The 14,326-nt window shown below is 32.6% G+C and overlaps 3 protein-coding genes across 6 annotated transcripts in view; 2 read left to right on the plus strand and 1 right to left on the minus strand.

Annotated features, from left to right (window-relative positions):
• The window catches only part of pdm3 (POU-domain protein pdm3), a 437,278-nt gene that overhangs the window by 125,571 nt on the left and 297,381 nt on the right, over window positions 1-14,326 (minus strand). The window lies entirely within an intron of this gene.
• LOC142238163 (uncharacterized) lies at window positions 860-2,019 on the plus strand. Its single transcript, XM_075309729.1, has one exon. The coding sequence runs from the start codon at window positions 995-997 to the stop codon at window positions 1,892-1,894; it is 900 nt and encodes a 299-aa protein (XP_075165844.1). The 5' UTR covers window positions 860-994; the 3' UTR covers window positions 1,895-2,019.
• Window positions 4,787-5,839, plus strand: LOC142238165 (uncharacterized). Its single transcript, XM_075309730.1, has one exon. It carries the CDS (start codon window positions 4,911-4,913, stop codon window positions 5,688-5,690), a length of 780 nt encoding a protein of 259 aa, XP_075165845.1. The 5' UTR covers window positions 4,787-4,910; the 3' UTR covers window positions 5,691-5,839.

Consider the following 14,326-nt stretch of genomic DNA (forward strand, 5'->3'; position numbering starts at 1 on the left):
TGGACTTTTTTGTAGAGAAAAGTTCATTATGAACATTTTTATAGAAAAAAAATCATTATGGACCGTTTATAGAAAAAGTTCATTATGGACGTTTTTTATAAAAAAGATTTAGATTTTTTATAGAAAAAAGTTCAATATGGCCTGTTTTATAGAAAAAAAGTCATTATGGGGTTTTCATAGAAAAAAATTTCATAGTGTACTTTTCTATAGAAAGAAAATTCATTATGGACTGTTTTATAGGAAAAAGTTCATTATGCAAAAAAGTTAATTATGAAAAAAATTAAAGGAGATTATGACGAACAAAAAGGTACTATTTACCAGAGCGTTAACCATATGCTACCTATTTGCTGATTACAAACTGTTAAAGAGGCGCAAAATAATTTTTTTATGAATACGTTGTGGGACCAGATACAAAAGTCTTAAGGTAGAATTACATATAGGTTGAATTACACAACATGCGTCAATCTGTACGTTGATGGAAGGGTTGATTTATTCTGTTTGCGGTAGAGCTTTTGATTTCAAAGTGAAATTTCAACTATTCAATCATCGGACGCATTTAACGCATTGAACGCATGGTATGTAATTCTACCTTATGTTACCATGCGCTCAATGCGTACAAAGCGTACGATGATTGAAGAGTTGAAATTTCTCTTTGAAATCAAAAGCTCGAATAGTCTGCCGCAAACAGAAAAAATCAACCCTTCCATCAACGCACGGATTGACGCATGGTATGTATTTCAACCTTTACAACATCTAAATAAGATCTTCTATACAGAAATACCCAGATACCTCACAAAAAGAATGTTTTAGAAAAACATTAATTGAAAGCATGCTTTGCTTTTGGTTTCAATAATTTTCAATTTTCAAAATTTGAATAACTCATTTGCATTCATTATTTAAAAAAAAATATTAAACTTTCCACAAAAAAATTAAGATTCAAAGAAGCAACAAAATTATCTTTTGTAAAGATCAAATAAAGAACTTTCAACACAAAATGCTCAAATCCATTGTAGCGAAAAATTTGAGAAAATCCCTTACACCATTCAATTCTCGTTCATATGCCAAGGGATGTGGTAGTGGTGGGGGTTGTACCAAACCAAAAGGCTGTAACATGTATTTTAAGGATCGTAAAAACAAGGCCTTCGATTGTCTACCCAAAGAACCGGATTGCACAAAAGCCAAAAGTCCAAGTAAGCCCAATTTCCCTACTAAGAACCCCGATATCATGTGCTGTGACAATGAGCGTCTAAAACGGGATCCCTGCTACGAGAGACGTGAGCTGTGTGAGAAAAAAGATTTGAAATTGGATCGTCATGTATTACCATTGAAATCGGTTTGGGAATATCCAGCTGAATGTTGTGGTAATCCATGCCCTGAGTTGCTGCCGAGATTCGATACCCTGTATTATTGTGCCACAGATAAGGAGAAACGTGAATATCAACAAACCTGGGTGGAATGCCCCCCATTACAGATCAGAAAAAGGAAAATTTGCTGTTATGATCGCGAAGAACTTCCGCCCCTTTGTAAGAGACCCAAAGCAGAATGCAATCGCACCGCTTGCCCTCTAGATGCTGGGAAACTTAAGGCCTTATGTTGTCTAGATCAAATGAATAAGTGTCCACGTTTTAAATTGCCTTGTTGTCGCACTGCAAGATCACCACCAAGTTGTAAAAATCCTCCTAGTCCTTCGGATTGTAAAAAACGTTGCTGTCCTTATCCATCATTTTCCGAATGTTGTCGACCTTGTCCTAAACCAAAAAGACCTACGGAATGTTTATGTCTTGCAACACGTACCAAATGTGAAATGTATGCTGAGCTGAGAAGGAAATTAAAATATGGTCTACCACCACCAGTACCAGCATGGCCACCTAAAATGTTAGGTCCTAGATATTAAGAGAAGATCCTGGGGATTTTGTTACGTAGTTTTGTGTGGAAAGGACTTTATTATGAGATTCGATAACAAATTGTATGTAGTTATTAAAATTTTATGTGTAATAAATAAAATGAATGTAAAATAAAGATGTGGATTTTTTTTTTAATTATAAAAGAGGATAAGATTACGGGCAAACAATTACCGACCTATAGAATATACATTATCACCGTGGTGCAATGGTTAACATGCCCGTCTTGCATACACAAGGTCGTGGATTCGATTCCTGCTTCGACCGAACACCAAAAAGTTTTTCAGCGGTGAATTATCTCACCTCAGTAATGCTGGTGACATTTCTGATTGTTTCAAAACTTCTCTAAGTGGTTTCACTGCAATATGGAACGTCGTTCGGACTCGGCAAATTGGGTTCTTTTCTAAAAACACAGGCAAAAGTGCGAAAAGGCTTCGAATTGCTCTCGTTTTCCGCACTGCCAACTAACGAGAGTGTTGCAATTATCCTGTTTCCTTCTTTGAATTCTTTTCTGTCCTCCGAAATGATAGTATTTTTTAGGTTGCTGGTAGGTTAGGTTAGTAACAAATGCTGGTAACAAATGCGCATTCTGTACAGACAAAATGAATACAAAGCACTTTTTTAGGTAAGAAAACACCATAAACAAGTATATACGGCCGTCAGTTCGGCCACGCCGAATCTTATGTACCCTCCACCATGGATTGCGTAGAAACTTCTACGAAAGACAGTCATCCACAAATTTCAACTCACTCGGATGAAATTTGCTCCTCCAAGAGGCTACAAAACCAAAGCTCGGGATCGGTTTATATGGGGGCTATAAATGATTATGGACTGATATGGACCACTTTTGGCATGGTTGTTAAATATCATATACTACCACCACGTACCAAATTTCAACCAGATCGGATGAATTTTGCTTCTCCAAAAGGCACCGGAGGTCAAATATGACGATCGGTTTATATGGTAGCTATATATAATTATGGACTGATAGGAACCAATTCCTGCATGGTTGTTGGATACCCTATACTAACATCACGTACCAAATTTCAACCGAATGGGAAGAATTTTTCTCTTCCAAGGTGCTCCGGAGGTCAAATCTGGGGATCGCTTTATGTGGGGCCTATATATAATTATGGACCGATATCGACCAATTTTTGCATGGGTGTTTGAGGCCATATATTAACATCACGTATCAAATTTCAACTGAATCAGATGAATTTTGGTCTTCCAAGAGGCTCCGGAGGTCAAATCTGGTGATCGGTTATATGGGGGCTATATATAATTATGGACCGATATGGACCAATTTTTGCATGGTCATTAGAGACCATATACTAACATCATGTACCAAATTTCAGCCGGATCGGATGAAATTCTCTTCTCTTAGAGGCTCTGGAAGCCAAATCGGTGGATAGGTTTATATGGCGGCTATATATAATTATGGACTGATGTGGACCAATTTTTGCATGGTTGTTAGAGACCATATACTAACACCATGTACCGAATTTCAGCCGGATCGGATAAAATTTGCTTCTCTTAGAGGCTCCGCAAGCCAAATCGGGGGATCGGTTTATATGGGGGCTATATATAATTATGGACCGATGTGAACCAATTTTTGCATGGTTGTTAGAGACTATATACTAACACCATGTACCAAATTTCAGCCGGATCGGATGAAATTTGCTTCTCTTAGAGGCCTCGCAAGCCAAATTTGGGGGTCCGTTTATATGGGGGCTAAACGTAAAAGTAGACCGATATGGGCCATTTGCAATACCATCCGACCTACATCAATAACAACTACTTGTGCCAAGTTTCAAGTCGATAGCTTGTTTCGTTCGGAAGTTATCGTAATTTCAACAGACGGACGGACGGACGGACATGATCAGATCGACTCAGAATTTCACCACGACCCAGAATATATATACTTTATGGGGTCTTAGAGCAATATTTCGATGTGTTACAAACGGAATGACAAAGTTAATATACCTCCCATCCTATGGTGGAGGGTATAAAAATATACTTTTTCCATCCCTTTAAACCTTTTTATTCCTTCAATAGGCCTTTTTATTCCTTTGGGCAAAATCGTTCACCATAGTGATTCGGACTCATCGTTCCTTTTGTACAAAGGAACTAGTTCCTTCAAATCGTTCCATCGTTCCTTTTCGTTCCGGATTTGTATATTTGTCATCGCTGTCATCTACTAAAGACAAACATTACATTGTTTGTTTACTTTGTGTAACGAAGTACGTGGTCAATTGAAAGATACAAAAATATGGAAAATTGAGTGAAATTACTTCAAAAAAATTAAAGGAATGGAAAATTTAAGGAAGTAACTAAATTCAGGAAGCCAAACTCTTTGGATGGATTTTTGGATTGAATAATTCTACACTCTGTGCAAAATTATTCATTGCAAGAAATTACTATTTTTTTGTCGTTTGTGAAGAGCCTGAGATGGAATTAATGATTCTATTAAATAGCAGCATATCAATCAATGATTTAAATACATACGCGCCAAATTGGCAAATAGCTCAAACAGAAGTAAAAAAATCAAACTGCGATCCGAGGAACGATGGAGCGTAAATTGAAAATAAAACTAAATGACAAAAGGAACGATGAGAACAAAAGAGATGGAACTAGTGACAGTCGTTCCTTTTAGTGAACCGTTCATTGGAACTAGTTCGTTCCGGAACGACACAAGACTAGTTAGTATCTGATAGACCGTTTCACTCTGAAGAATGTATTCTCAACAATGCCTCTTTTTTAAAGCTATAGCAAAACAAAATTTTTCATGCAAAAAAAGACTACTGTATTCAATTTAAATTACCAAAAAAAAAACTTTCTGCAAAGCAACTTTGAAAAATAAAATCAAATAATTTTTTCAATTTTCTTTTCATTCTAAAAAAAATTCTCAGTAAAACATTTCTGTATCCTTTAAAAAGAAAAAAATCTTCTAATTTTCTTAAAACTAACGCGAAATTCTTAGTTGCTTTGAAAAAATCTCCCATTGCTAAAATGGCTTTCAGAACTATATCTGCCGTTTGTCGTGTGGGTCATTTATTGGCAAAACCTGGACGTTTAATTGAAAATTCCCTTAAAACCTCTTCTCCAGTCTTTGAATGTAAACGCTGTCAAATACGCTTTCAATCAAGGGACGATTGCAAACAAAAACCCAAAGAAAAATGTGGAGAACGCTTTAAGAATGCCCCATGTGATCCAAATTATAAATCGAAGACCCATATCATAAAACAAGCCATGCCCAAGCCATTGCCAGACAAGGATCGGGAAATCAAAATGAAAATACCCGATATCTGTTGTGGTAAAATATGTCCAGATGCTTTGCCACGTTTCGATAAACTTTACTATAGGCGTAGTGATAAAGCCAAACGTGAATATCAGCAAACCTGGGCTGAATGTCCAGAGCTTTTGGTGAAACCCAAGGTAATATGCTCCTTTGAGAATATCAAATATCCCATATTGGAAAAACGTCCTAAACAAAAACGACCCCAAACGGCATGTAAACCACCCACGTGTGATGATAGCGAAAAGAAATGTCCAAATTTTGTACTACCACAATGTGGCCAGGCTCGTCGACCACCAAACTGCCGGATAAAACGTGAGCCTTTGGATTGTGTTAAACGTAAAACTCCATATCCTAGTTTTTCCGAGTGTAAAAAGGCTATACCACAGCCTCTACATCCAATCGAATGTAAATGCTTGGCTTTGCCTACAATGTGTGAGATATGGGAGCATTATAACCGACAAATGACACTTAAGGCGAACTTTAAATGTTAAATGATAAAAAAAATGGCAAAGCCATGGATAAAAATGGAAAAAAATTTAAAAATTATGTAATCTCAATTATTGTAATCATTTGTTAATTTTTTTTTCTAATATGTGAAATATAAAAATCTAATAAAAATATGTTTGTAAAAAATTTTAAATATTTTTCTTTTTGGGTTTGAAAAATAATTTTCTCTTCCTCCCTTTTAAATATAAATATTTTTCCTCATTTGTTTCTGCAAAATATTTCATCTAAATTATTTTTACTAAATTACCTCCAACCATCGAACTTATTATAGTAGCTAAGCGTTATTTTTTTAAATATGTGAAAAAATAAAAATATAATAAAAAATGTTTTTGTAAAAAAGTTCGAAAATTCCCTCCCTGTTTATAATTTGTTTCTGAAAAATAATTCATCTAATTTTTTTTTTACTGAATAATCTCAGATATTGGTTCCATCGAAACAATTATTGTAGCTATTTGTTAATTTTCTTTAAATATGTGAAATATAAAAATATAATAATTTTTTTTTTAATTCAAAAATTTCCTCCCTGTTTATAATTTGTTTCTGAAAAATAATTCATCTAGTTTTTTTCTACTGAATAACCTCAGATATTGGTTCCATCGAATCAATTATTATAGCTATTTGTTAATTTTCTTTAAATATGTGAAAAAAAATAAAAATATAATAAAAATCTTTTTTGTAAAAAAATTCAAAAAATCCCTCCCTGTTTTATAATTTGTTTCTGAAAATATAATTCATATATTTTTTACTAAATTACCTCGGATATTGGTTCCATCGAATCAATTATTGTAGCTATTTATTATTTTCCCTTAAATATGTGAAATATAAAAAAATAATAAAAAATATTTTTGTAAAAACTTCAAAATTTTCCTTTCGCTTTCAAGTAAATATTTTTCTTTTTTGAGTTTGAATCATTATTTTTCTCTTTCTCTCTCTCTCTCTTACAAGTAAATATTTTTCTCATTTGGTTCTACAAAATAATTCATCTATTTTTTTTACTAATTTACCTCAGATATAGGTTCCATCAAGTATTTTGAATTTTCGTAAATGAAACTTACCTGAAATGACAAAAAAGAGAAATATTTATGTTTAAGAATAATTATAAAAAAAAAAATTTTAACACATAATTTATATTCTTGTACCCCTTTTTATCGAGATTATGTTCAAGGTCTTGTCTCCAGGAGAAATTTTAATATTATTCGCTCTATGATCTATTGTTAAATGGTTCTTGATCGCATAAACTATTTCCAGTAATATAGGCCGTATAAGTAATTTTATTTAATTAATATTACTAATACGATCCAAAGCACCCCAAGGATATGTAGCTTTATAACGTATTATCAGTTTTGTAATTTACCAAAAACAAAAGGTTTTTATGGCTTAAACTTTTTTTAAATTGTAGCCTCCTAAGTCACATTTCTTATAATTTCTTAAGTTTCATTTTCATCAGTTCCATAGGTCGTATAAGTAATTTTATTTAATTACTATTACTTATACGATCCCAAGAACTCAATGTTAGGAAGCTTTATAACGTATAATTTTTGTATTTTGCAAAAAAAAAAATAAGATTTTCATGACTTAAATTTCTTGATATAGTAGATGAGACTTCTAGGCTATAGGTCTAGATTATTTACACTATTTCCAAATTCAGGCGGATTAAGTTATTGAACCCAAGCACAGTAATTGAAGTAGGTTAGGTGGCAGCCCGATGTATCAGGCTCACTTAGACTATTCAGTCCATTGTGATACCACATTGGTGAACATCTCTCTTATCACTGAGTGCTGCACGATTCCATGTTAAGCTGAATAACAAGGGACCTCCTTTTTATAGTCGAGTTCGAACGGCTTACACATTGCAGGGAACCCATTAGAGAAGCTTTGAAACCCTCAGAAGTGTCACCAGCATTACTGAGGTGGGATAATCCGCCGCTGAAAAAATGTTTGGTGTTCGGTCGAAGCAGGAATCGAACCCACGACCTTGTATATACAAGGCGGGCATGCTAACCATTGCACCACGGTGGCTCCACAGTAATTGAAATATACCTAAGGGTATTTGCTGGTTTGAAGTATACCTCAGGGTAGTTGCTGGTTTGTGGTCTCTATTTTATTTCAAAATCTTTTTCGGCTGATTTTATATTTTTCTCTGCAGTTTTGAATCTCAAAATAGAGAGAAGAGAAAGTATACAATTCTTTGGCACTAGGAAATGTATTTAAATATTTTAAAATTGTAGTCTTCTAAATCAGAATCCTACTTCCTATTATTTATTGTTCCATTTTCTTCAAAATTATTATCCAATAATATGTACACAACAAATATTTTTTTGCAATTATGTTTAGTTCTATAGTAATTTTCCAAACCAATTTTAAAAACTAATACACAAAACATATATATATATATATATATATATATATATATATATATATATATATATATATATATATATATATATATATATATATATATATATATCATTATTATTTCCACATTAATTTCAATGTATGTTCTCTCAGAAATCTACTGCAGCAATCTTTCACTAACAGCTCCTTGCCATTTGTGGGAGTGGGTTGGCATAAAACCATAAACCAAATGCAAATTGTTCATCCCACCAGAAATGAGTAGAGAAATGAGGCAAATGAACAAGACATCTACATTTCGAAATTAAAATAAAATTTTATGCAAATTCCAAATAAGTACATTATTTTCACACATTTTCTTATCCACCACCACCTAGCCGCCACCACCATGGCATCCTCTGCGAAAGAGTAGAAAATATTGTTATGGCAAGTGAAACATCATCATGCCTCCGATAAAAAAAAAAATAGCCCAGAAAAAACGTGATAAGGGGCAAGTGTCCATGGTTAAAGGACACGAAGGAGAAGTATTAGATATATAATCATATTAGGGGTAAAACAAAAATTGTCGAGAAACTTTCTCAAAACAAGAGAAAAGCTTTCAGAAATTTAGTTTTTCTTTTTTCCTTGTTTTGGTTAGATTTTGCTAGCTGTTGTGTAAAGGATTTTTGGATTTTAAATGCAATTTTTCGTTGGTGTTGTTGTACTGTATTATTGTTGGATATTCTAATACTTATGATAAGGACATTGCTACACTCGAAGAAAAATGATAAATGAATGTACACATTAAAGAAGAAATATTTTCTAATAAAAATCTTTATTAATTAGAAAAAAACCTTTACATAAATATTATTATAATATAAATGGCATGAATGAGTAATGATAATTTAATTAATCGTTTTAATAATATTATATTAAATGTTGGAAAATTAAAAAAACAAAATTGTAAATGAACTTGAAAATACTTTAGAAACTGTGGGACGTATAATTATTTTTAATTCAATCATCATAGGAGCGTATGAGTGAGATTTATTCAACTGTAGTAAATATCATTCATACGCTCCAATGTCCTTCAAGTTTAATACTGCGTATACGTGATTTTAATTAAATCGTTAGTTAGAGCGTATGAGTGTAATATCTCCGATTATTTTGGAGTCTTCGCGCATCAAAAGTACTTTTAATTCAATCGACCATAGGAGCGTATAAGTGAGATTTATTCAACTGTGGTAAATACCATTCATACTCTGCAATGGCCTGCAAGTGTAATACTGCGTATACGTGATTTTAATTAAATCTTTAGTTAAAGCGTATATGCGATAGTATCTCCCTCTAAAATCAATTTGATTATTTTTGAGACTTCACGCATCAAAAGATGGGGATTTTTGAAACAAAAAGTTGACATAACTTTGTCCATAATATTGAAAAGCATATCAGTTCAATAATTATGAGAAAAAGGGAGCAATTTTTTTAATTAAAAAAATAATCTTAAAGTGGTTTTAATGTTGGAGCTTTGGAATGTACTCGCGACAGGTACTCCGAACGTCCGTGTCCCACGGCCAAGAATAGGACCTGCATTATTCATAGCTGGAAAAGATTTTGGTGTTAAGTCGAAACTGGGATCGAACTCATGATTCTTTCTACGTTAATTCTCTATATGATGTAGGTAAATTCTTTTTAATTCAGAGAATGAATATGGGAGTGTCATATGAATACTTCTATCTCCTAAACACTATGGAGCGTATGAGAGATTTTATTTGCAACAATCGAAAGGCATAGAGAGCGTATAATTGATTTTAATTGAAGTAAATTCAAATTGTTATACTATAGCGCCATATAAGACGGTTTAATGCATTTCATCCGGTTTTTTAATTGTTCTTTTTACTCGAGTGTATCTCAAAACAGACATATTCTTATATCCTTTTTACAACACTCTGGCTTCCAATGCATTCTAATGTAGGTGAAATGTGAGTTGGGTGGGTTTTAACTTAGAGAAATTACTAATTTAATTGCAAAAATGTAAATGTTGTGGATAATGTAAATGACAACTATGATATTTTCCAACAAAAAAAAAAACACAAAAACGAAAAAATGCAAAGAGAAAATCTCGTAGCACTAGAGAGGATGGTCATATTTGATATACATACACAAGGCCAGGATAATGTTCGAGAATTTAGTTATAGAATATGGATATGTAGTATATACGAAAAGGATAATATGGGAAAGTAGATATAGTAAGTAATTTGTGTAGGTTATTTTAATGCTAGTTATAAAAGTCGTGTCCGAAGATAGCTTAAAGAAAACTTTTTTAATTGTACCAGAAAGCTTGGGGCGGTCTTGGATTATTTTTTTGTAAAAGAAAAAAAAAAACAAAAAACTATATAGGGATTAAGGACAATGCCATGGATGTCAGAAAAGTAAGGTGGGAATTATAACTTGTCAATTATTAAGTCTATGGAAATGTAATAGAAAAGATATTATATTTAAAGGGCTATTGTATAGTAATGATTCGAAAGGCATTGGAGATTTTACGAGTTTTAATTAAAATTAAAATTGATATGGGACCAGATATAGGCATAAATGCTATTATATGGATTTATCCAATGTGTTTTTTTATTTGTTTTGTATATCTTCTAGATTTGTATAATTTTTAATTTCGAAAAATAATGAATTCATACGTATTGGGAAAATAATAAAATTGCAGGAGAGTGGTACCAGCTTGTATTTCTACATAATAGAACGTATGAATGTTATACAAATGAATCATAAGGCCTATGTGACGCATAAGTGATACTAATATAGCTCTGGAATATGAATGTGGTTCCATCATTAAAAAAAAAATAAAATAAAATAATTTCAAAAATATTATGAACTTTATAAAATTGGAGAAAAGTGCAAAAACTTAGAATTTCCAAACCAGGGAGCGTATGAGTGATACACTAATACGTTCCATGTGATGTAAGTGATAATAATAGATCTCCAATTCTATATAGGGTTAAAGATTATTGAATAACTTTGGATCTAATAAAGAAAGACAGGTCAAATAAGCATCGCTAAATTCTGAATAACTTGTCATTTTTATAATTCTACATAAATTAATAAAATTCGAATACCAATGCCTCAAAATTTCTTTGAAAAAGAAAAGGAAAATCAACATGCTTACAAAGCTTATTGAAAATCTAAAGTTCTATGTATCAAAAAATATTATTTCTTTATTCTAAAAAAAAGTTATTTCAGAAATCTTACAAACCTTTTGAAATTGTATAAAAGTAGAATTAGCTAGAAATTCCAACCAATGAAGCCGATGAGTAAATTACACATATCATAAGATCCATGTGATGTATAAGTGATATTAATATAGATTTAATTTTGCATAGAGATTAAGAGTATTGAATAGCTTTGGCTCTCTGAATCACTTGTCATTTTAGTGATTTAAGGGGGCCCACATTCTCCTATTGAAACCTTTGGTCATACAGTTCCTGTTCTGAGTCCTTCGAGCCTACAGTTCTCTATTGAAATATTTGGGCCCATGTTCCCCTACTGAAACATTCTAGCTCATATTGCGCATATTGAGAACTTTGGGCCTACACTTCCGCTTTTTGAGGCCGTAATGCTTACAGACCCCCCTACTAAGACTGTCGCGAATAAAGATTTCCTACTGTGACCTTTTGGAATACAGTTTCCCTACTGGGACCTTCAAGTTCACGCTTTCAATCCTGAAACCTTCGGGCCTAAATTTGCCCTTACTGAGATCTCATGACTTAAAGATCCTACCAAGACTTTGAAGCCTATAGTTATCAACTTGGGCCTTGTTGCCTACAATTCCCCCTACTGAGATCTATAAATCGACTGTCCCATAACATCGTTCTCCTAACAGCATTTAGTGGTTGAAAATTCCCATATTTCCCTACTGCGGTGTTCTAAGGCCTTCCCGAACTGAGACGTTGAAGCCTACAGTTTTGTCTACTGAGACTTTCGGGCCAACATTTCCCCTGTTGAGGCCTTGGGAGAAACATTTCTTTTATTGTGGACATGGGGCCCACAGTTCCCCTAATGGCCTACAATTCCTCCTCATGAATTCCTCCTCATGAGACCTACAGGCCAACAGATCTTATGCGAATCCGGGAAATTTTTGATCATGGTTTTGGAAAACCAAAAAGTTTTAACCCTTTCACTACCGATGTCCACCTAGGAGGACATTTGAAAACGACACCAAACTCAATTTCCCCATTTAGTTTCAATTTATTTCTCGATGTTATTTTACAGTAGAGGCTTTAACCTAAATAAGATATAAATAGTTTCCATATTGACGAGCATTAAAATACATTTTTTATAAACTTCTTTAACAATAAATGAAAAATATGAAAATTTAAGTCCATTTTTTAATGTATGTCTCTAGTAAATAGACATTCGTACAAAAACTATAGCTGATATTTTTCGGGTTCTTTTTTGAATTTTTTTTTTTCACACTTCGATAGGTATATAGCGCTATTTTCATAGAGCTATTTGGTCACAATTCAAGAATCATGTTTTCAGAACAAACTCATATAGCTCTTGAAGCAATTGAAGTAGGTCATCAGAATTACAATTTTTATTCTACATTCTGTTAATACAAGTAAAAACAGAAGAAAAATTTAAGTTTGTAACATTAGGTTTACTTCGGTAGTGAAAGGGTTAAGGAGTTGATAACTGAGTTGGCGTACACGTTGTGAAGAATATATTTCTAATTAAAAAAGTAATAGACACAATTAACTTTTTTTATCAAATACAGTCCTCTGGATTCTGGGTCAGCTAAAAAAAAATATTGAATCTTTTTAATTTTTAATGAAAACCCTAATAATTGATGCCATCAATTTTTTATTCACACTAAAACCACAAATTCAATTAAGAAGATGATTGAATATAGTTACGCCTTCAATTAAAAAATTAATTGAGGCAATCATTTTTTAATCAAACTAATACAACATAGTTACATAGAAAAAATTTCACAAACATTTTTTAATATTAAAATCTTAATTGAGTTTTAAAGAATATTCAAATAAAAATTTAATTGATTCAGCAAAATTTTTAATTGAAACAAAAATCAATCACAAACATTAAATGTATCAATTAATTTTATAATAGGATCAATTAAATTTTAATTGACTTTCAATTAATTTTTTATTTGATACTATCATTTCTGTGATTGAAGACAATTCAACTAAAAAATAATTGGATCAATTAATTTCGAGATTGATTAAGAATTATTAATCAAATCCGGAAGACTCAGCCAGCTAAAAAAAGTATTGAATCTTTTTAATTTTTAATAAAAAAATAATAATAATAATAATTGATACAGTCAATGTATTAAAAAATATTCCATTAAAAATTTATTTGATTCAACAAAATTTTTAATTGAAACAAAAATCAATCACAAACATTAATAGTATCAATTAATTATACCCACCACCATAGAATGGTGACGTGGGTATAATAAGTTTGCCATTCCGTTTGTAACACATCGAAATATCGATTTCCGACTATATAAAGTATATATATTCTTGATCAGGTAGAAATTGTAAGATGATATAACAATGTCCGTCTGTCTGACTGTCTGTCTGTCTGTCTGTTGTAATCACGCTACAGTCTTCAATAATGAAGCAATCGTGCTGAAATTTTGCAAAAACTCTTTTTTGTCTGCAGGCAGGTCAAGTTCGAAGATGGGCTATATCGGTCCAGGTTTTGATATAGTCCCCACATAAACCGACCTCCCGATTTGGGGTCTTGGGCTTATAGAATCCGTAATTTATATACAATTTGCCTGAAATTGGAAATTTATAGGTATTTTAGGACCATAAAGAGGTGTAGCACAAATGGTGAGTATCGGTCCATGTTTTGGTATAGCCCCCATATAGACCGATATCCCGATTTTACTTCTTGGGCTTATGAAACCGCAGTTTTTATTCAATTTACCTGGAATTGGAAATCGAGAGGTACTTTAGAACCGTAAAGAGGTGTACCAAAAATGGTGAACATCGGTCATGTTTTGGTATGGTCCCCACATAAATCGACCTCCCGATTTGGGATCTTGGGCTTATAGAAACCGTAGTTTTTATCCAATTTGCCTGAAATTGAAAATCTAGAGGTACTTGAGGGCCATCAAAAGGTGTGCCGAAAATGGTCCGTATCGTTCCATGTTTTGGTATAGCCCCCATATAGACCGATCTCCCGATTTTACATCTTTGGTTTATAGAATCCGTAGTTTATATACAATTTGCCTGAAATTGGAAATTTA

Source organism: Haematobia irritans, chromosome 5, assembly GCF_050003625.1.
Source record: "Haematobia irritans isolate KBUSLIRL chromosome 5, ASM5000362v1, whole genome shotgun sequence".
Taxonomy (NCBI): Eukaryota; Metazoa; Arthropoda; class Insecta; order Diptera; family Muscidae; genus Haematobia; species Haematobia irritans.

Coding starts and splice junctions, on each gene's coding strand:
- LOC142238165 (XM_075309730.1), top strand. CDS start 4,911: ATGGCTTTCAGAACTATATCTGCCGTTTGTCGTGTGGGTCATTTATTG.
- LOC142238163 (XM_075309729.1), top strand. CDS start 995: ATGCTCAAATCCATTGTAGCGAAAAATTTGAGAAAATCCCTTACACCA.